The sequence below is a fragment of the Rhinolophus ferrumequinum genome, chromosome 18, assembly GCF_004115265.2.
Source record: "Rhinolophus ferrumequinum isolate MPI-CBG mRhiFer1 chromosome 18, mRhiFer1_v1.p, whole genome shotgun sequence".
Classification (NCBI taxonomy): Eukaryota; Metazoa; Chordata; class Mammalia; order Chiroptera; family Rhinolophidae; genus Rhinolophus; species Rhinolophus ferrumequinum.
The window spans coordinates 39,222,603-39,245,770 of record NC_046301.1 but is presented as its reverse complement, the minus strand read 5'-3'; the positions used below and the strand labels follow the sequence as shown (position 1 = coordinate 39,245,770).

General features: G+C 49.9%; 2 protein-coding genes across 8 annotated transcripts in view; one reads left to right on the top strand and one right to left on the bottom strand.

The window, feature by feature from the left end:
* Positions 1 to 9,282, bottom strand: part of DOCK6 (dedicator of cytokinesis 6) — a 40,996-nt gene extending 31,714 nt beyond the window's left edge. For 3 of the 7 annotated variants that reach the window (XM_033134402.1, XM_033134404.1, XM_033134406.1), the window contains exons 1-6: positions 9,147 to 9,274; positions 3,143 to 3,230; positions 2,266 to 2,441; positions 1,923 to 1,991; positions 1,522 to 1,666; positions 381 to 593 (exon numbers count right to left, since the gene is read on the bottom strand). In XM_033134402.1, the coding sequence (XP_032990293.1) occupies positions 381 to 593; positions 1,522 to 1,666; positions 1,923 to 1,991; positions 2,266 to 2,441; positions 3,143 to 3,230; positions 9,147 to 9,190 (735 nt within the window). In that variant the 5' untranslated portion in view covers positions 9,191 to 9,274. Of the gene's footprint in view, positions 1 to 380; positions 594 to 1,521; positions 1,667 to 1,922; positions 1,992 to 2,265; positions 2,442 to 2,943; positions 3,046 to 3,142; positions 3,231 to 9,146 lie in introns of those variants that run through there. The other 4 variants (XM_033134408.1, XM_033134403.1, XM_033134405.1 and 1 more) reach the window with 3 other exon arrangements.
* Positions 8,597 to 23,168, top strand: part of TSPAN16 (tetraspanin 16) — a 30,279-nt gene continuing 15,707 nt past the window's right edge. The window contains exon 1 of the mRNA XM_033134411.1: positions 8,597 to 8,669. The gene's annotated coding sequence lies outside the window, so the exon portion shown is untranslated. The remainder of the gene's footprint in view (positions 8,670 to 23,168) is intronic.

Here is a 23,168-nt window from a genome sequence, read left to right as displayed (position 1 = left end):
GTTGGTTAGATATAGTAGGTGTACAATAAAACGCATCAAATTAAATACAGGTTATACACTAGGTACCCAGTAAATGTTGGTTAGATATAGATATATATATATATCTATATATATATATAGATATATATATATATATATAAAATGGGTGCTCAATAAATACTGGTTGGTTACATTGTTTGATGAAAGAGAGGACTATATAGTAGATGTATAACAAGTACTGGTTGAATATAGAGGTATATACTAGGCATCCAATAAAAACCACTGAATAAAAATATAGTGTATACAGTAGGCACTCAATACATGTGGGTAGGATAATAAATAGGGGTACATTCATGGATGGGTATTGGCCTCAGGGCCTGTGCAGGCCTGCAGGCACCCACCTCGTCAGGCGCTGGGTAGAGGGAGAGCAGGGTGCGGGGCCGGTGCTGCCGCCGCAGGACCTCATTGCGCCGGTCCACGTCCTCGGGAGCTGCGCGCTCCAATAGCGAGGGCAGCAGTGAGTCGGCTGCCAAGTTCCTCAGGTCAAAGATTCCAGAGGCGCCACTGCTTCGCGGAGTGTCCTCTGGGGAGCCTGAGGAGTGCCGGGGGTCATCCTGCCAGTGGAGAATGTGCAAGAGCTGAGCGCCACTTGGATGTCCCTTTATCCCACTTCGGTGAAACATTCCTCATGCCCATTCTACAAATGGGGAAGTTGAAGGCCAGGCAGTGGAGTCACCACTACAAGGGTCAGCTGGGGGCTTTGTTGACCCTCTTTCCAGAAACTTCTTTTGGCTAGCCTCCCTCCTTTACCATTGTTGGGAAGGCAACTCCTATCCCCATGTTCTGGGCTTCACATGACCCTCATCTGGCCAATCAAAACAAAACATCTACAGGCCCCAGGGATTGGCTCCAATGTAAGGACATACCTGGGCTGGGCTAGCGAGAGCCTTCTCTGGGACTTTGCTCACTGTTGCCAGGGGAAAGAGAGTTCGTCCCACTGGGGCTGTCACTGGCCCAGGATCCTGCCTGACCTCCCAGACTCAGTTATGGTCAGAGCTAGACTACCCTGGTTCAGATTCCAGCTCGGCTCTGTGAGCCAGGGTCTTAATCCCAACTCTGAGGGGCTCAGTTTCCCCATCTACATCTATACGAGTAAATATAATAAAAATGGAAACAATAATTCTTGGTGTGATTATTATTGGCATAAAGTAGTTGCTTAATAAATGTTGGTTGATGAAATAGGCTCGAGACCCAGTGGGCCAGTGAATGCCCTCTAATCACTTTGTTGTGCCTCAGTTTCTTTACCTGTAAAATGGATGTAATAGTTGCCCTACCTCACAGGATGAAAGATGAGGACAAGTATAGAGCATTTATAGTATACACTAATCACTTAATAAATATTTATAATTATTACCCTTAACTTTTCACTCATGAGGCCGATATATTTCCTTTCGGGTTCAAGACTCTTTGGGTCATTTCCCGTCACACGTGACTGAGAGCTGGGGCTAGAGCTCACACACATACTCCTGCGGTGATGCCCACCTGGGGCTCCCTCACCGAGTCCTCAGGGCTGGACTTCTCATCCCCAGAAGCGTCCTGCTCAAAGACCTGGCGCGTGAGGCCCTTCTGCCGCTCTTTCTGGGTCTCTGCGGTGATGGGACTGTATGATGCGCTCAGATACTGGTACCTAGGAGGAGGCCGGATTGGGTGGGTAGCAGTGATCAGGGCTCCCCAGGGCTCTCCAATGTACCCGGCACACCTACAAGGCCCAGGTGATGCCTGCAAGGCCACCCAACCACCCTGTGCTCCATCAGAGAAGTCTGGCTTCCACTGCAGGAACAGTGGACAGGTAAGTAGGAGGACCGGCTACAGACAACGGGCTCTTCTGGGCTCAGACTCAGCCTCTTGACCCTCCGCCCTGAGCTGCCTCCAACCAGACCCACCTTCTGTGGGCTATGATCCAGTCTTCTGTGTACATCTCCACCGCAGCCCTCACCTGGGCATCCAGCTTCCTGCGCAAAATAAAATTGGTAAACAGAGGCAGGGCCTGTGCTTCTCCTTCCAGTGACTTGTGAGGTGGAGCATGCCCTTTTGCCTTGTTCAGAGATAGGGAGATGGAGGCTCAGAGCAGAAGCGTGATTTGTCCAAGGTCACACAGAGGAGCCAGGAGTTGAATGTGGGACTGTGGGGGGAGCTTGTTGGGAAAGAGGGTATTGACAGGGCACAAGGGAAGTGGATAAAGGCAGAGTAGACTGATGGACAGGGAGGGCATGGGGCTGGACCCACGCATCCTCGGGGATCCCAGGCTCCGTGGTCCGGCATTCCCGAGGCTGCAGCAGCAGTTCTAGGTCGTCAGCTGGAAACTCGACCAGGTCCCGAAGGGGCCCGGGCTCAGCATCTGGTGGCCGACTCAGTAGCACATCCTCAAAGTCCAGGGGCTCAATGATTTCAGTCAGTGGGACCTGGTTTGGAGCAAAGTGGCTATGACCCCTGCCCTGGGCACTAGAAATGGGGGGCGGAGGGTAAGAGTGGGCTTGGGCTGGCCTTAGACTTGAATAAGAGGACAGTGGGAGCCATGGAGGGTGCTGGAGCTGTGACGGTTCTGTGGAGGGCAGTGACCTCAGACTCTCCTCCCCCACCCCAGCTTGGCCCACCCCACCCCTCTTTCCAGGCAGGAAATCACACCCTGGGCCTGGGAGGGCAGGGAACTAATAGTGGAAGGAAAGGCCTGTTGACAGCAGCAAAGAAACAGACAATTCCTAAGGCCCTGTGGCAAGATGGCCCCACCCACTCCCCTCTGCAGCCGGATGTACCTCCCATCCCCCAGCTAGCCTCCCCATCTGGGTGGTCCAGGCAGCAGGAGGTGGGGCAACATCAGGCTGGAGCCTCTCCCCACTGACCACCCACAGGGCTGTCCCCTCTCCAGGAAGCAGCTGCAGTGGGGGGACCACCCTCTCAACTCACAGGGAAGCAGGAATGGGACAACTCTGGGGCCAGGCCAGGGACTCCTTCCCTGCCAAGGCTGGGTCCCTCCCAGTGAAGTCGCCTCAGCTTCCCGGCAGGACAGAGCACTAATGGGAGGGGTAGGTGGTACAGTGCCCAATCATAAGGGAACCCCACCTCTGCCATAGGGCAATGGGGGGGACACCTTTCAAACACTTACCCCCAGGGAGCTGCTGCAGCGCCTGCTGGAGTGGGGAGAGCCACTACGTTCCCGGGACACCTGCTTCCGCACCTCTGCTGCCACCGTCCTGCAGGGAAAGGAAGGAGGCCATTGGGGGCAGGAAAAATTGGGCAGTAGGGCCCTGAGAACCTGGGCTTTGGGGCCAAAAAATTCATTCTATGTGAGGAAAATCCAGGCTGTGGAAAGGAAAAAAGAGGCCGCAGGCCAAGAGAACCTAGGCTTCGGGAGCCATAGACCTCAGCCTGCAGGTCCCAGGGCTATGGTAGACACATAGCTCCCAGCCACCACCACCCCCAAGATGGGACTGAGGCCCTTACATCCCCGCCAAGCACAGATGGGGGAAACTGCCACTGGGAAGGGCCTGAGGGGTCACAGATCCCCCTTCATCCAGCCTTCTATACCCATCCCCACCAAGGGTCTGAGTCCTGCCCTCTAACACTCTGGTCTCTGCTTTCTCACTGGGGGGACCTCTGTCCCCTAAACACACTCAGCCATGCAGCCCATCCAGAATGTGTGCCCCATCCCACACTTGCTAGGGGGCCTCCGATAATTCGTTCCTGCCTCTGAGCCTCAGTTTACCCATTTATAGCTGTCCTGACCTCACAGGGCTGCTGTGGGAACTGAACAGGGGCCTGGAATTCAGAGGGCACTCCACACATGCATGTTCTCAGGGAGTCTGAGACGAGACTGTGTGTAAGAGCACACCCCACAACCAAGGTCAGGGCCATGGCCTTCCTGTGACCTTTTTGGGGCCACAACTTTTTATGAAAATTTCCAAGCACACGGACAAGTGAGAAGTGGAAGGAAGTCCTGAACACCTAGGCAATTGCTTTCTCAATTTTAAGAAGGACTGAGGCCCAGAAAGGGCGTCTCAACTGCCCAAAGCCACACAGCTAAAAGGTCTGGGTTTCCCCCAACTTATAGTGGATTTAAGAAACTTGGACCAGGAGGGAGATTGGGAAGGATTCACTCATTCCATCAAAAAGAAAAACATATTGAGCACCTACTATATACAGGATCCACCACTGGGGCCTCTGTGGGGATTACACAGTCCTGGCTCCTGCTTTCACAGAGATCCCAGGGAGCAGGGGTCTCCATGCTCAGAGCCCAGCCTCAGGGCCTTTGCACTTTCTGTTCCCTCTGCCTGGCACACTGTTCCTCCCAATAACTGCATAGTTCTCTTCCTTCCAAGCTCTGCTGAAGGAATTGAGGGCCTGGGGGAACCTCCCTCCACCTAGTCTGTCCCAAATTCTCATGCTGGACCCCTCCCCTGTGGGTCTTGCCCCTTCACCATTATCCTCCCCGATTTTGAAGGCCGGTGCAAAAAGCACTATGCCGAGGATTGCAAACTTGATGGTCTATGGGCCACCAATTGTAAGACAGGGTGGGAGTGGGGGAGACTGGGGCCAACTGGGAACCTCAACCCCGTCTGGAAGCCTCTAAATTCAAATCCATGTAGGTCAAACAAATCTTGACCATAACCCTGACCCAACGTGGGGGCCTCCAGTTTGAGAGCCCAGCCTCACTCCTTTTCTGTCTCTGTTTCTATTTATTTTCTGTCAACTGTCCCTGCGTCTTGCTTCTGTTCGATAGGGGGGAAGGGAAGGAGTGTGAGGGAGGAGCGTCTAGAATATTCAAAGGGTATATAAAATTAGGGATTTGTCCTCAAATTCCCAAAATTGGGGCCGCCTCCTCAGGAAGCCTGGGCACACTGGGGCTTAGGGGATGATTTACAAAAGATGCCAGGACAGGGGACCTGTCTGTGCCCTGGTCCCAGCTGTTCTGCAGCTGCTGCCCCAGAGCAGGGAGAGGGAAACGCGGGAGGGCTTGAGCTCCTGCTTCATTTTGTCACTGGGCTTGGAGAAAGGCCCCTGGAGTGGGAAAAGGACGGGTGCACAATACCACGGCCATGGCCATGGAAGCCAGTTACCGAGTCTCAGGGCTCTGCCCTGGGAGCTCAGTGAGCATGGGTGAGTGACTACCCCTCTGTGGACCTCTGGGCTCAGGGGACAGTACCCACACCTTATTGAGCTGTTCTGAGTGTAGGTTAAGTGCTCAGTTAAGGCTTACTATCACTGTGTTGCCTCAAAGAGGATCTTGGGAAACTGGAATTCCAGCCCTGTTTTTGACACCCAGGGTGAGGCTCAGAGAGAGGTTGTAACCCACCCAGGATCAGCAGCCAAACAGAGCAGGGCCAGAACCGATTCCTGGTTGGCTGGAGGTCAAAGTCCGTGCGCCTCAGTGCTAGGCACTCCATGTCGCCCATGTGGGGAGCAGAGCCAAAGACAGAGGCTCCAGAACCTGCATCGTCCCTGGCCAAACGCACCCTACACACCAGTCCCGTCCTGCCTTGGGCCTTCAACACCATCTATAACTGGAGTCCTCAGATCCATCCCCTGTGACACCTGCCTCCTTTGTGTGCCCACATAGGCATCTTGCAGGCATCCTGCACACAGCATGACCATTACCTGTCCTCCCACTGTCTCCCTGTCTCATTAAGGACAGCCCCACCCTCTTGGGTACTTGGGACCCCACCAGTGGGAATTACCCCAACTCCTCTCTGTTTCTACCTCCATATCAGATGACCCCATAGAGCACATTTCAAAAAAGAAGTGATCTCACAATTGCAATGAGGGTAACTGTAAAGATCAGGTGGTGGATTATATATAGCGATGGATGAGATAAAGTCTCCAAAGGTGAAAAACTGACAACTCTATGTAACACTAAAGAGACGTTCAGAGGAGAAAGATGGAGTATCATTGGGAATTCGTGTGAGACTGTGGACCTCACCCCAGGACTGGCTGGATTAACAGAGGTCTACTCTCACAGGGGAGGAGGACGTAAAACCAGGACAAGAATGGAGAAGCCTCAGATGCTTCCCACTTATGCAAAACGTGAGAGAGAGAAAATTGAATCTAAATAAAACCACAGAGATTCCCCTTCACACCCCACCCACCCCACCCCTCTGCGCTGGCAGAAAAATTTAAAGACAAATAATATGAGTGCCAGTGTTGATGAGTAATGGGAGCTCTCATGCACTGGCAGAACCCCCTTGGAAAACCATCTGTGGTTATCAAGGAAAGCTGAAGATATGCTGATCCATCAATTCCACTTGGAGGTGTAGATACTCAGAAGGAAACACGTGGCTGAGAATATTCACGGCAGCCCTGGTTAAGCCCCAAAGTGAAACAGCTCACATATTCCTTGACCAAAGATGGCGAATCCACAGGGAGGAGAATACTATGCAGCAATGAAAAGAATGAACCTGACTACAGGCAACAGGACAGATGAGCCCTCCTCCTGACTTTGTGCTTAGTGAAAGCTGGGTCCCACATCCCACGTGATTCTGTTTATAGGATGCTCTAAACAGGAAAAACTAACCCTCAGCAGACAGGGAGTCATCTTGGATGGAGAAACCATAATGTAAGTGAGGAAGGGCTGGCAGCCACCATCAACCCATCAGCATAGTGGTTCCAAGTGGCAGAACTAGGTGCAGATCAGGAGGGGCTATAGGAGTGGGGAGGCCCAGGAAGGTGGAGACAGCCCCCATCTTAACCAAATGGACTTTTCCCCTGGCATTTGTTTTATAATTACTCTTTAAACTTTGTACTTTCCTGCATGCATGTTATACGTCACAATTTTTTAACAGGTAGAAAGTAATGATATATTCACGTGCTCATGTTTGCAGACATATTTTGGGATGGGGTGGGAGGGAGCATTTCCTTGAAATCCTAGAGGTACCTAGAATTTTGTCAATGTCTGTTTCATGGCCCTCCACTGGTGCAACAAATCGTTGTCTTTAAATGAGAAACGCAAACTGCCCCATATCAAACCCCAAAGGGGCAGAATGAAGACACTGCTGTCAGACGCCCAGGAAGAATAAATAAACAATGTTGGGGATATGTGGTGGCAGGAAGAGGCACTGATTCCAAGATTGTTCTGGGCTCTATGGCCACACGCTCCCTGGGCTCACTTCCTTCACAAGACCCTCGACAGGGACCTAACCACTTTGAGTCTGTTTCAATAATTATACCTATGTCAAGGAGCTCCAGTGACAATTAAATACGTGATATCCCAGCATGTGATAAACATATTATTAGAATGGTCATTATCACCATTCTATATTGTATTTTATTTTAAATAGTACAAGTGAAAAAATGAACAAATTACATTGCATACAATAGCATTTGTCCATGTTATTTACATTCACAAGAGTTTGTATTTTTAAGTTGTCCCCCAAAATCCTGTGTTTTCAGGAATCTGTTCATTAGGAAACTAAGGGACTGTCTAATTTGTGTGTTAATATGGTTATTTGTGGAATGAGTGAATGAGTGAATAGATGAATGTAGGTCCAGATCTGAACATGTAGATACCTTGGTGTCCCCTAGGAAGCTCTGGAGATCTCATCAGAGGGTAGCTGGAAGACTTGAGCCATTTGCTTATGATTCACTAGAGCCCCAGGATCTTTCTCTATGTTTTTTACCCTGGGCTCTGTAGCATCCTTCCCCAGGGTGGAAGCCGAAACCCAAGGACATAAGGACTAAGAGGGAAAGAAAGAGCCTCAGAGGTACCAAAGCTCCAAGCCTGAGATGGTTCAGAGACAGAGATGACAGAACATAAAAATTGCCCAACCATTATGCCCCAGGTCACATCTCTCTGTTTAGAACTCTCCATGGTTCCCGCTTCACTCCAGATAAAAGTTAAAGTCCTCCCCACAATCCACAAGGCCCTGCATGATCTGCTCCCACTATCTACTTCCTCACTCTCACCAGCCTGGCTGGCCTCAGATGAACACAAGCCTGCTCCTGCCTCAGGGCCTTTGCACTGGCCCTTCCCTGTGCTTGGACCACTTTTCTCCCACATATGGGCATGGACCCCTCTCTCATCTCCTTCAGATCTTCGCTCAAATGTCATCTTCTCATCCAGGCATTCCTGACTTGCCTTCCCTATCTAAAATATCCCTCACCTTCCCTATCTCCCTTCTCTGCCTTGTGTGTCCCCATAGCACTTATCACTAACAAATAATCTACTTTATTGTGCTTCCCATCTGTCTCCCCTACTGTATCTGCCCCCCAAGGGGCAGATCTTTTCTTGTGTCTCCATCAGACCAGCGCTGGACCCACAGGACAGCTTTTTCATCTGGGAGTGGCCAGGACAGGCCCCTGTAGAGAGGACCCCGGAATAAATTCTGACCCGTGGAGGCAAAAGCCCCAAGATGGGGGAGAGGCTCTTCATCTCCAGAGAGTCTGACATCCCCCTCCCAGACTGAGTCTCTCACAATCTCCATTGGCCACGGAAATGGATCCCCCAGCGCCTGGCGCCTGTCCCCTCCCCCGTCTGCCCACCAGCTGGTTCTGTCCCCAGCCCCCACTCTTTCCATTCAATCACCCATCCATCTCCAGCGGGTCCAGTCAGTGCTGGGAGAGCCTGAAGCAGTGCGGGGGGTGGGGGGCATCCACAGCTGTCCCCTGCCCCCCAGACAGCTGGACACGGGAGCCTGGCGGGGGTAAGAGCACGGGAAACTTTCCAAGGGGGTTCAAAGGCTGCCAGGAGAATCATCCCTGTTCCCAAATCCCAGCGCCCCAAACCAGGCACAGAGGATGGGATGCAAAATCCCCTTTCCCCAACTCCCATGCCCTCAGGCTCGGGGACCCAGGAGGGGCCAAGAGGTAGGAAGGAGGCGCCGAGGGCGCCCAGCTCCCCCGCTTTCCCCGCACCGCTGCCTCCAGGAAGGCTCCCGGGACACGCCCCCACGGTCCCCCCGGCTCCGAGGACCGACCTCAGCCGCCATCGCGCTCGCAGCCCGGATACGATCCGCAGCCCGACCCTGCCACCCTCCCCTACTCACACCCCGGCCCCGGAGGACCTAGAGAAGACAGAAGAAACTTGAATAGGGGGCGCCCAGGCAGAGCAGGGCCGGGCAGCCCCGGGGCGGGGCTCGGGCACGTGGGGTCACCGGGAGGGGACCTAGCGGCCGCGCTACCTGTTGATCTTGTGCGCGAAGGCGCGGCGCTCGGCGGCCGCCATGGGGCCCCGCGTCCCGCCACCGCCACCGAGGCGCGTACGGTCCCGTTGTGGTCGCCGCTGCCGCGTCCTTGGTTCTGGGCAGCCGGGTTGGGCGGGGCGAGGCCGGGGCCGGAGGCGGGGCCCTTCCGGGTGTCCCAGGCTGCTCCGTGCTGCCCCTGCCGGCGGGAAGGACGCGTGGCCCCTTGCCACCCCCGCGCCCTCGGGGCTAGGGTGGGGAAACCGATTCTCTGAGTGGGGAGAGGAGGAGAGACGCCGGGACTGAGGCCGGGGGTGGGGGTCTCGGACTCGGTGAAGCTCTTTCTGCCTCCTGATAATCACCATAATTAGTATAATCGTGAACGTTTATTAAGTGCTGCCCTGAAATTCACATGAGCGACAGGAACTCTCATTTCTCCCATTTTACAGATGATTAAACTGAGGCACAGGTGTGTTCGGGCGCTTGTCCAGGCCTGAGTGATCACAGGGCTCTCTGAGTCCTCCATGGGATGGGCCCCAGTTCGGGCTGAGGGAGGCGGACTGGTCCACTTGGGCTCTGACGAGCCAGGAGATGTGATTCAGGACCTGGTGGTGGGACCTGAGTAAGCCAGTCTGGGAAGCTGGACTGGCCTGGCAGCCTCCACTGGGAGGAGGATGTGGGGATGTCTGGTTAATCTGTGGTCTCTAGTCTCTTCCCAATGGTCCCTCTCCCAGCCCTACCACAGTAGTCTTAGAGAATTCTCCAGCCCTCATTCATCCTCTGAATGTGCCAATCGCTTGCTCACCTCCAAGCCTTTGCATGAGCAGATTCCTCCTGATGGCCCTTCCAGCCCTGGTCCTAGGGAGAATTTGAAACTGGAAGATACTACAGCACAGCTCTACCTCAGGGCCTTTGCATGTGCTGTTCTCTTTCCTGTGTATGGATGCTGTCACCAGTCCCCTTTTACAGATGAGGAAACTGAGGACCAGAGAAGCAGAGTAACTTGCCCCAGTTGTCCAGTGGATAAATGTCAGATCCTGAGCCCACAGGAGGGAGGCCTGGATTGTGGGAGAACGCCCATACCCTGCCCTTAGCCCCAGACCAGTGAGGGCACAGCAGGGTTGCTCCCACGTTGGCATGTGACATGTGCACATGTGTGTCAGTAGCTTAAGTACCTGGCAGAGTCGTCCAGCCACTTTGGCATAAGAGAGGCCAGGTGTGACCCCGCCCATCACTCCCTGCTGTGCCCCACCCAGAGTCATCCTCACCCCAACTTGCAGCCTCCTGGGCTAAAGTCCCTGCTTGAGAGCAGGCTGGGCAGGAAATATGGATATGAGCAAAGGTTGGCAGATTTCTCCCCTCCCCTCTACCTCCTTCCAGTCCAGCCCCATCTTATCTGGTCTCTGGATTCCCACCCTCACCCCTCCCAGTTTCTTACCCCTTCAGTAGGCAGAAGGAGACTGGGAACACCTGAGTCCGGTCATGTCCCTCCTCTGCTTAGAATCCTCCATGGCTCCCATCTAATTCAGGATAAAAGCCAAATTCCTCACCGAGGCCCAAAAGGCCCTGCATGATCTGCCCTTGTCACCTCCCTGTCCTGTTACTCTCTCCATCAATCACTTCATTCCAATTGTCTGCTTCCTCAATTTTCCTCTAAACACTAGGACATAGCTGTACCTCAGGGCCTTTGCACATGGTGTCCCCCTTCCCACATGTGGTTGCCGTCATCATCTCTCTTCTACAGATGAGGAAACTGAGGCTCAGAGAGGCAGAGTGACTTGCCCCATTTCATTCAGTGAATGAGTGCCAGATCTGTGATTCCAGATCTGTGACTCAGGGACCTTGACCCCAAAGTAGTTGTCTCTACATACCAGCTGGGTCCCAATCCAGGTCAGGCTGTGTGACTGAGGGTAAATCTCTCAACCTCTCTGAGTCTCTGTTTCCTCATCTGCTCCATGAGGGCTCATAGTCAGACACAGCATGGGGCAAGGACATTGGGAGCATCATGTTCCAGGTTTTGTAGGGGGTGATTCCACACAGGAGCTGGTAGGGGCTATGAGCCCAGTAACTCCAAGTCCTGTCTTGGTGGAAACACAACTTCAATGATCCCACCAAGCAAAGGCCCCGCCCAGCTGCCTGGAGCCAAGTTCCTGCCAGACCTGATTGGTGAGGCCATGCCTCTTCAAGCCTGACTCAGCCAGGTGGGGCTGGGGTGACCCCGACAGCTGCTCAAACAGAGGCCAAGCTTGTTGGGGACTTTGTCCTCCTTTGGCAGCTGTGGGAGAACAGACTGTGTGAGGGTGGGAGCCTGGGAGCCTGCAGACCTGGGAGGAAGCATTGCACTGGTCCAGGTGGGAGATGACTGGGCTGGGTGACTGAGGAGATGGCCAGAAGAGGGCAGGTTCTTGCAGATCAACTCGCTGGCAAGTTGGACGTCTGTGTGAGCAATGGAGTAGAGTTGAAGACCGTCTCTGTTCACACCGATGCCCAGTGCTGTTCCCTCCACCTGGAATGCTCTTCTACCCTCTACTCATCTGACCTCTTCTCTATCCCTTAAATCTCTGCTTGGACATCCTTGCTTCCCACAGCTGCCTGTGCGTCCCCCATTATAGCCCTGAGCATGCTGTGTCCAGGTGGCCAGGTTATCTGTCTCTAAGATGTCTCCAGCACCTGGCACATAGTTGGTGCTCCATACTTATTTCTGGCCTCTCTTCTGTTTTCCTGATCTGCTGCTCAGTGCTTGTTCTATGACCTCACTATTTGAATCAGTGTCACATTATATTATAATCAATGTCACTTATCTTTCTGTGGTAGGGAGGCGGGGGTGGGGTGGGGAGGCGTGGTGAGCAGCTGCTTCCAGATCTTTGACAGGAGCACTGTTTCCTCATCCTTATCTGTACAAACTTCTATTCATTCCTCAGGTCTCATGCCTTCCTTGACCACCTTTCTCTCCTGCCCAAGCTGGGTCAGGAGCTCCTCTGGGCTCCCCCCACCAGCCCCTGGGTTTCCCCATCACAGCCCTGACCACCCTCGTTGTAACTGTCTGGTTCCGTTCCCCTACTCAAATGTCAGCTCAATCAGAGCAAGGAATTTTGTCTTATTTGTTGCTGTGTCCCCAACGCCAAGCAGAGGGCTATGAATACAGTAGGTGCTCAATAAAAGAGTGAATGAGGCAGAGTGGGACCGGGGTCCAGTGTCCAGAGGACCCTGATGCCTCCCTGTCCCCTGCTGCCTCCCGTTTCTACCATTAGCATAATGGGAGAACTCAGCCTGATAGCAGAGGGATGCATTCCTCTGCTTCCCAAACAGGGGTGCTGGAGGCAAGTGGCAGTGGTGGGGGTGGGAGGGTGTTGGGGTGGGGGAGTGGAATGTGGGTGCACACTGTCCCCTGGTGCCCGCAGCAGGAATAGCAGGACCAGCCAGCCCAGGGCACTTGTCCTGCCCGCAGCTGCCCTGCCCAGGACACCCTCTCACCTACAAGGAGAGGTGAGTTGGGGGAGTAAGCCAGTAAGGCAGGGTGAAGGAGAAAGGAGCGAGGGACATTCATTTAACAAGTGTCTCCTGAGCGCCTGCTGTAGCCGGGCTCCAACTAACCCCGGAGGTAGTGTCATCACCCCAGGTTATCAACCTACCAGTGTGGGTTGCCAGAGAGGAGGAGCAGCCACTAGCATTTTTTTTTTCAAATTTTTTTAAAGATTTTATTGGGGTAGGGGAACGGGACTTTTATTGGGGAACAGTGTGTACTTCCGGGACTTTTCCAAGTCAAGTTGTTGTCCTTTCAATCTTATTTTTGGAGGGTGCCGTTCAGCTCCAGGTCCAGTTGCTGTTGTTAGTTGCAGGGGGCGCAGCCCCCTTGAGGGAGTCGAACCAGCAACCTTGTGGTTGAGAGCCCACGCTCCAACCAACTGAGCCATCTGGTCACCCAGGAGCTGAGCTGCAGCTCATTGACTTAATTCTAGTTGTGGAGGGCGCAGCTCACTGGCCCATGTGGGAATCGAACCGGCAGCCCCGTTGCCCAGAGCTTGCGCTCTAACCAACTGAGCCCCCGTCCGCCCCTTCCCTAGTTCTTCAGATGCATTTTGGCAACTTGGTGAATCACTTGATGAATGAATGAATGAATGAATGAGTGTCTTGCTGTCAGTGGTAAACTCAGAGTAGGAACAGTCACAGGCAGGACTTGGAATCCAAAGAGATCTAGATACCAATCCTGGCTTAGCCAGCCAGGCTGGGTGACATGGATCCATTCTGGGCCTGTTTCTTCATCTGTGAAATATGGATGGTACTCTCTGAGATGGCTCTAAGTGGTTATGATGAGGGCCTAAGATGTGTTGTCAAGAGAGCACAGAACTCAGGAGATGCTGAGCACAGAACCTAGGGAGATGCTGCCTTGTTTTTCCTGCGAGGGAAGGAAGCTAGAAGCCAGCTGGGGATGTCCTGCCTTTGGGAGTTTAAATCATAAAGACAAAGGCTGAGTCCAGAGAGGCCAGAGGGGCAGGCCTCAGGCTTCCTGTTTGTCTTTCAACAGATGGCCCAGCCACCTGAAGCTGTCTGTCTGGATACTAGTCCATTGTCCCTGGAAATCACTCTTTATCCCTTTTGGTGACACCTCTGTTTAGTTTTGCTCATTTTCTGGTGTTCTCATCACATCCCATCATCTGGGGAGTTTTCATGAGGATCCCCACACACCCAAGAGGTCTGCAAATAGAATTTAAGGCTGTCCATAAACTTAGAGGAGAAAAACTTTCATCACTCATGCCCACCCTGTTTCTAAGGATAGCAGTCACTTGACCTGTCACTCAGCCTCATACTTAGTGTGTTTAGAAAGATGCACAAGTTTCACTACAATTAAAACATATTTTGATAACTGTACCCCAATATAATGGGTTTGTAATGGATTTCCTTTACCATCGAGGTTTTGTATGCACTTACAAACTTCCACTGTTAAGGGCCCATGGCACAAAAACAATGTGCCTGTAAATAAATGGAATCGTCCCTCATGCCTCTCCCTTACATAAAGCCTGCTGTGGCTCCCCATTGCCCTAGGAGAGAGACACGCCCCTCCCTGTAGCCTACAGACCCCCTCATCTGTCCCATAAGCCTGTCCCCTCCCCTGTCCTGACTCTTTCATTCATTTATTCCACCAGTATTTATTGAGCGCCTGCTGTATGCCAGGCTTGGGGGTTGGAAGGAGGTGATGTCAGTGCTGAGACCTAAAATTCAAGTGGATGTCAGCCAGGTGGAACCGGATAGGGAGGAAGCCCCAGGCAGAGGGACTCACAGGCGAGATCCAGAGAAGGAGAAGTCCCCCATGTGGGGGGCAGGGAGGAGAGGAGGAGACTCAAGGGTAGTGGAAGGCCTCCCACTGGGGACCTGGGTATAGCCCAGTGGGTAGTGGGGAGCAGTAGAGGAGCAGGGCAGGGATACCCTCTGGTTTGTTTCAGGAAGATCCAATTCTCACGTGTGTCGCTGGCACAGGTGTCCTTAAGTAAATGTCAAATGGAGGACAAATCAGCTGGATGTTTCAAAGTTACAAACCCATGAACCCTTGGACTCAGAAAGTCCACTTCTAGAAATCTAGTCTTTCCATAGAAAATGACGAAGACATTTGTGGCAGTGTTGACTAAACAGCCAAGAATGGTAATGACTATCCACAAGGGGCTGGCTCTACTCTGGCTGAACAATGGAATATTATGCAGCTGTGAAAAAGAATGTTTCTTTTAAATAAAAGAAACAATGAGAACAACATATATGCAATGTATACGGAGTGGATTTGAATGAGAAAAACATGGTGCAAAACAGGGTGTATATAGGAAGCCATCTTTTTTGCAAAATATTAGGGGAAAATGTATACACCCATATTTACTTGATTTTCTAGATATCCTCTTCAAAGAATTCCAAGAGGCTGGTGAGGCTGGGGTAAAGGGCGGGAGAAACATTTTTCTTTTCTAAATGAATGGACTTCTTTTTTTTTCAATTTTATTGGGGAAGGGGAACAGGACTTTATTGGGGAATAGTGTGTACTTCCAGGATTTTTTCCAAGTCAAGTTGTTGTCCTTTCAATTGTAGTTGTGGAGGGCGCAGTTCAGCTCCAGGTCCAGTTGCCGTTGTTAGTTGCAGGGGGCGGAGCCCACCATCCATTGAGGGAATTAAGGAATCAACTGTAAACCTTGTGGTTGAGAGCCAAATAGCCCATATGGGAATCGAACCGGCAGCCTTCAGCATTAGGAGCACGGAGCTCCAACAGCCTGAGCCACCGGGCCAGCCCAGTTGTCTGTTTTATGGGAGATAACATTTGCAAGGTCTGAAACCAACCTAGGCTTGATGAACTTCTGCAAATCAACCAGAACAGGACAGCCCTCCACCCTCATCTAGAAAATGTGTCAAGAACAGGAACAGGTAACTCACAAAAGACGAACCCACCAAACTCATCATATTGTGTACATTTAATATGTACAGCTTCTTGTATGTCAATCATACCTCAAGAAAGTGGTTTTTAAAAAAAGGGAAGTGCGAAGCTCGCAAAGATATGCTCACTCACCCACGATCAGGGACATGAAGATTTAAACAATAGATCACTTTATAGCATTGGCCAAAATGAACAGGATAATGCCCTGCGTTGAACTGATCATGTGATAGGTGAAAGCAGATGAGTTTGTGATAATGTGATTAAAAGCTGTCCTTAGCCAGGAGGAGGGCAGGAGACCACAGCATCTATAATTGATCATGTATCAGATGTAGGAAGTACCCCTGCCCCGCTGCAGACAGCCCAGTGCTAAGCCTGTGGGTTCTGCCTTTGGGATCTAGCCAGAATCTGAGCACTTCTCTCCTCTTCCTCAGCCCTCCACCCTGAGCCAGCCTCTTTCATCTCTCACTTGCAGTGGTGCACTCTCCTCTGTCCTGGTCTTCAGGCTCCTGCCCTCACCTCCTACACTCTGACTTTTCTGCAGCAGCCAGAGGGTGCCTGTGAGCACCTGAGTCAGAACACAGCCCTCCTTTGTTCAGAACCCTCCATAGCTCCCACCTTCCTGGGGGTTAAAGCCCAAGTCCTCCCCATGGCCCACAAAGCCCTGTACAACTTGCGCTTCCCTCTGCCTGGAATGTCTTTCCCCCAGGTATCCAAAGGCTCCTACCTCACTACTGTCTCAGGTCTCAATTTAAAGGCCATGTCTCCAGAGGCCACGTTCCCTGACCACCCAGTAGAAGATGGTGCTTTATTTTTCTTTATGACACATCTGTCCATTGACATTTCAGATTATATTATACATCTGTTTATCGTCTCCTCCCCACTTCCCACCTCCAACACCACTACAGGAGGATGTCAGCTCCAGGTGGGAAGGGATGCTTCTCTGCCTTGCTTATGTCTGTGTTCCCAATCCTAGAACACAGCCTGCCGTAATAATTGCTCAGCAAATCAATCTAAGGCTCAGAGAGGTACGGTCACCGTTTTAAGGCCAGATAGCAGGTAAGTGGCAGAGCTGCGATTTGAACCCAATACTATTGCATCCTGCCTTGTGCTCATAACCATCCTGTTTGTGTCCCCCCCAAGGCAGAGGAGAGACCCTGTGGAGTAGCAGGATTGACCTGGGATCCTACCCAGGCAGCTCCAGGCCAGGCTCAGCCCCGTGCTATGAACCCAGCCCAGCTTTATTCTCCCACTGGCCTATCACTCCATTTAACAGACGAGAAACCAAGATTCAGAGAAGTGGTCATTTATCCCCTGATGTGACCTTGGGGACAACTGTGGCACAGGATTGAGCGCTCAAATTCTGGGGTCAGACAGGCCTGGGTTTAATGAATGTGCATTAAAAAGGTGGGGGAATCAAGGAAGGCTACCTGTGGAGGTGCTCCTGAACGCTGAGAGATGAATAGGAGTTTGGTAGAACAGTTTTCTCTGGAGGCTGCACAGAGTAGGGGAGGAGAGCCTGAGGATTAACACCTCCCCAGGGCAGCCCTCAGCCAGTGGCTGACAGGGCCGGAGGAGGGAGAGTGGGGGCTGCTGGATAAATCTCCGGCTCCCTTGCGTGCCGGTGCTTGTCCTACATGCTATCTCCCAGAGGGACCCTGGGGCTAATCAGCCCTACACCCCCTTTAATACCTGCCTTCCTTTCCTGCTCTCACTTCCTTTTAGAGACTGAATTCTGCCCACCCACCCAGATTCATGTGTTAAAGCCCTACCCCCCAGGACCTCAGAATAGGACTGTATTTGGAGATAAGGTCTTTAAAGAGAAAATGAAGTTAAAATGAGTCAGATGAAGGCAAAGCCACCCCAGGGTCCAGAGGGTGGCATGGGTAAAGCAGAGAGTGTCAGGAGACTGTGATGAACAGGCCAGAGCCAGTGATGCAGAGAGCAGACGGGGCCTCCAGGAGGCTTCCGGCCAGACCTCAGGGCCGTGGAACCCACGGTGCTTGCTCCAAAAACCCATGAGGAACAACTTCCGATGTGGGATGGGAGATCCCACAAAGGGAACCTCCTCTGTGGTTTCAGGCCACAAAGTAAGGTCACAGCCTATTTCTTTAAGGCCAAAAAGGAAATGGTTACTAGTTTGGGGCTGGACTGACCTCACCTCAGTCTTCTGGGTTGAGCTGTGGGCAGGCACTGTGCTCTCCTGGGTCTCCTCCCTCCTCAGTCTTTCAAGTTTACTCCCACAGTTGGACAGTTGAGCTTGGGCCACCCTCTGCCAGCAGCTTCTCCTCAACTCCACCTCAGAAGCAAAATCTATTTTTAAAAAAATAGTTTTATTGAGATATACTTCACATATCATGCAATGTCTCATTTAAAGTGTCCAAGTCAATGGTTTTTAGTATGTTCACAGATACATGCAAACTTCATCAGAGGCCATTGTAAAATATTTTCATCACCTGAAAAAAACAACCCTGCACGCTTTAGCTCTTACTCCCCTGTCCCCTGTCTCTTGTCCCCAATAACCTGCTATTCTGGGCTTTCATATGACAGGAATAATCCAATATGTGGTCTTTTGCATCTGGCTTCTTTCACTTAGTGACATGTGTTCACGGTTCATCCTCATTGTAGCCTGTGTCAGAACTTCATTCTTGATTGTGACTGAATAACATTCCACTGTGTGGATAGACCATAATTTGTTTATTTGTTCATCTGTGGAGGGACATTTGGGCTGTTTCCACCTTTTGGCTATTTGTGAATAGTGCCAATCTGAATATACAAGCACAGGACTTGTGTGTGTGTGTGTGTGTGTGTGTGTGTGTGTGTGTGTGTGTGTTTTCATTCCTTTTGGGTGCATATATGGTCATCCTACATTTAGCCTTTTGAGGAACCGCTAGACTATTTTCCAAAGTGGTTGTCCCATTGTATATTCCCACCAGCAGTGTATAAGGGTGCCAATTCCACCACATTTTCATGTGAAAACACTTCTTGAGCCCATTTTGCAGGTAAGACTCAGGTATACTGAGGCCAATCAACAGATAAGGGTCCCACAGCCAGTGCGGGGCAGAGCTAGAACTGCACCTGGATCACTGGATCTCTCCAGACACAGGGTTTTCTCATTTCAATGAAATTTGAATAAAGAGTCAATGGGTCTTTATTGTCAATGGGTCTTCTACTGTGTATCAGGTACTGAAGACATCCAATGAACAGAGCAGACAGGAATCCTTGAAATTGTGGGGTGAGGTGACATGGAGAGGACCCATCTCGTTTAAGAGAATAATGTTATAAAGGTTAATATAAGGTAGAAAGATCTGGAGGAATATGTGAAAGTAAGAGGGATGCTCTCTAGATTGGAAGTTTTAGGACTAACCATGGACTACTTTTTTATGCTTTTCAAAATTGTGGTAAGATATATATAATATAAAATTTGCCATTTTCACTATTTTTAAGTGTACATTTCAGTGGCATTAGTTATAGTCACAGTGTCTAGCGACTACCACCACTATTTCCAAGATTTTTCATCACCCCAAGCAGAAATTCTTATTTAGCAATAACTTCCTCCCCCACCCCTGGTGACCTTTAGTTTACCTCTGTCTCTATAAGTTTGCCTATTATAGGTATTTCATATTAGTGGAATCATAGCCCAGGCTACTTTTATGATGAAAAACGGACTTCATTTTGTTTTTAAATAATGGAAGCTAGATATTGGTGCCAGCTGCTCCATCTGTCCACATTGAACACATTAAAAAGGGGTCTGGTGAGGTCTCGAGGGTCTTCCGGTGTCAGAAAGGCCAAAGGTGAAGGGTCAGAGGCTACCTTGGCCGACTCTGGAAGCTAGGCCGAGGAGGAGGTAGTGAGGCAGATCTAAGGCTGGACTTCCAAATGGGACAGGTACGGGCTCGGAGTCCCCCTGGCCTCATGAAGGCCTGAGCACTTGCCAGCCCAACAAATAAGGGAGTCAGACTGGAGCCCATCAATAATGAAGCATGTTGCTTTGTCAGATAGTGAGATCCCCAGCACCTAATGTTCTCAGAAAGAAGCCAATATTGTAATTGTCTGTTTACATATTTGGGTCCCTAAAATATCTGAGTTCGGGATGGCAGACACTGTGGCACAGTGGTTGGCATGCCCTGGGATACTTGCTGGATGAATTAGTGAGTCAGTAGATGCCACCGGTCAGAAAGAAGCCCTGACTTTGGACTCAGAAGTCAGAAGACCAGCCGTCAGATCTCAGCGGTGTGACCTGGGGCACAAGGTTTCCCCCATCATACCTCTGGTTCTCCATCTGTAAATTGGGTGCATACCTACCTCCAAGGATGGGAGGGAAGGTTCCAGACTGTTAAGTGCCTGGCGTGGAGTAAAGGCTCCAAGAAATGTGTACACCAACTCTCTCAGATCTTTCCAGAGAGAACCACAGAAAACAGTCTGAATGCCGCCTGTGGAAGAAATTCCTGTGCTGGGTGGGATTGTTTCCCGTGACCCTGAGTACCGGCTAAGTTTCAGGTCAGAGCTGGTTTTCGTTTCCGTACATTCTCTCTCACTTGCGTAGTCCAGGATGAGGTCGTGGCTTTCAGTATTCCCGCCAGGCTCAGAAAGAAGCATCCCCTGAGATGGTGAGAAAGCCCTGCCAAGAATGCAGAGGTCCCGGCTGATCATTCAGCGTCTTTGATCCTTTGATCCCCAGGTCCCTTTTACAATCATAACATCCCTCCATGTTCTTAACATTTTTTCCTGCATGCCAAAGGAATACATACTTATTATACACAATTTGTGAACATTTTCAGAAAAGACTACATAAGAAAAAACTTTCCTGAATGCCCACCAACGCTGGCATTTTTGTGGATTCCTTTCTGGTCATTTTTCTCTACAGAACAGGTATCTGAGCTAATTTTTCAAAGTTGGGATTGTTCTGAATGCACAGCTTTGGAAGCTGCCTCCTCATCTTAGCAACACCTGGGATCATTTTTCTACAACATTGAACCTCCAAGGCCCATTGAGTTTAGGGCCTAAACGCACCCTAAATCCAAACTGATTTCATCCCGAGATCCCTAACTAATTACATCCGCAATGATCTTATTTCCAAATAAGGTCATGTTCTGAGGCTCCAGCTGGACATGGATTTTAGCGTTTGGGGCAATATTGCACCCACTCCACTGCCCGAGGGCGCTGAGATGACTGACATTCCATAGGAGCTGCAAGAACAGACCTGCGCGCTCAACCCAGTCATTTCCACCTCCCACCACGAGGGGGCTTCTATTCCTGTACACATAAAATCGACCATATTTTAAATTAAAATATAGTTAAGATACAAAATTACATTAGTTTCAGGTGTACAACATAGTTAGTCAACATTTATATACCCAACAAAGCAGTCACTATGATAGATCTAGTAACCATCTGTCACAGTACATAGTTATAATATTATTGATATTGCCTGTGCAATATATTACATCTGCAAGATTTATTGATTTTATAACTGGTAGTTTGTACTTCTTTTTTTTTAATTTTTTATTGGGGGATATTGGGGAACAGTGTGTTTTTCAGCTCCACGTCAAGTCGTTGTTTTCAATCTAGTTTTCAATCTAGTGGGGGCGGTGGGGCGCAGCTCACTGGCCCATGTGGGAATCCAACCTGCGACCTTGGTATTATGCGCACTTGCGCTCCAACCACTGAGCGAACCGGCCACCCCAGTTTGTGCTTCTTAATCCTATCACTTTTTCTGCCCTTCCCCTCCACCCCCTCTCCCTCTGGCAGCCATCAGTTTGTTCTCTGTATCTATGAGTTTGTTTCTGTTTTGTTTGTTCATTTGTTTCGTTTTTTAGATTCCACATATAAGTGAAATTATATGGTATTTATCTTTCTCTGTCTGACTTATTTCACTTAGCGTACCCTCTAGCTCCATCCATATTGTCGCAAATGGTAAGATTTCATTCCTTTTCATGGCCAAGTAATATTCCATTGTATACATGTACCACATCTTCCTTATCCCTTTGTCCATCAATGGGCACTTAGGTTCCATATCTTGGCTACTGTAAATAACACTGCAATGAATGCAGGGATGCATATATCTTTTTGGATTAGAGTTTTCATTTTTTTTGGATAAATACCCAGAAGTGAAATTGCTGGATCATAAGGTAGTTCTATTAATATTTTTAATTTTTTTAGGAAACTCCACACTGTTTTTCATAGTGGCTGCACCAATTTGCAATCCTAGTAACAGTGCACGAGTGTTCCCTTTCCTCCACATCCTTACCAACACTTGTTATTTGTTGCCTTTTTGATATAAAATTTACCATTTTTAGGTGTTCAGTTCGGTGGCATCCAGCAGTCACACTGTATTGTATCCTCCTCAAATTCATACATTGAAGTCCTTCCCTCCAGTACCTCAGAATGTGACAGTATTTGAATATAGGGCCTTTAAAGAGATAATTAAGATTAAATGAAGTCATTGGGGTGGTTCCTAATCCAACAGGACTTGTATCCTTATAAGAGGGAACACACAGAGGGAAGACCAAGTGAGGACACAGAGAGAAGACAGCCGTCTGCAAGCCAAGGAGAGAGGCCTCAGGAGAAACCAACCCTGCCAACACCTTGATCTCAGTCTTTTAGCCTCCAGAACTGTGAGAAAATAAATTTCTGTTGTTAAGCCACCCAGTCTGTGGTACTTTGTTAAGGCAGCCTTAGTTGACTAACACACTTGCTTATTTCACTCAGCATATTTTCAAAGTTCACCCATGGTGTGGCATTTGTCAGAATTTCCCTCCTTTGAAGGCTGAGTAATATTCCATTGTAAAGGTACGCCACATTTTGTTCATCTGATGGTCACTTGGTTTATTTCCACCTTGTGGCTATTGTCAATAGTACTGCTGTGAACGTGGGTCTGTGTCCCTGCTTTCAATTACTTGTGTGTATAACATAGGAGTGGAATTGCTGGATCATACAGTAATTCTATGTTTAACTTTTTGAGGATCTGTTCCTTTCTAAGACAGGAGCTAAACCACCAGACTCATTCTGTGGTTAGAATGGGGCGAGAAAGGATAGTCACAATTTTAAAAAGATGACAGTTCTGGCTGGCATTGCCTGAGCGCTGGCCACATGCTAAGCCCATTGCATGGATCCAAGTTTTGTGGGCTCTAAACACACAAATATATCAATGCTGCAAGTTTTAAATGGACAGTCCACCAGGTAAACCTATCTCCTGAGCCCTCTATTGTTGCTGTTGGTGACAAATCCATAATTTTTTTTGTGTGTGTGAGGAGTTGTAAAAGAGGGTAGTTTATTAAAAGTAAAGAGTAAAGAGTCGCAGCTCTCAGAACTAGAGCGGGTCCAGACTGGGTTGACCCAAATCCATAAATTTAAGGATAGTTCATAGACCAACATGGGTTATTAATATAAATGTGTATATGTGTGTGTGTGTGTGTGTGTTTAAGACATTCCATTTTCTTGGAAATCCTGCTTTTAAAAAGCATCTCCTAAAATATAAGGAAGGAGACCAAGGATGTGGAAAAATAAATTAGGACGACGTCAATATACCTTACGCCTTGTTATTAAGGAAATATTGGAGGGACTCTTGTGTTATTTCTACAATGGTATTTAAATGTCCTCCCAATGGCTCTGTAGAG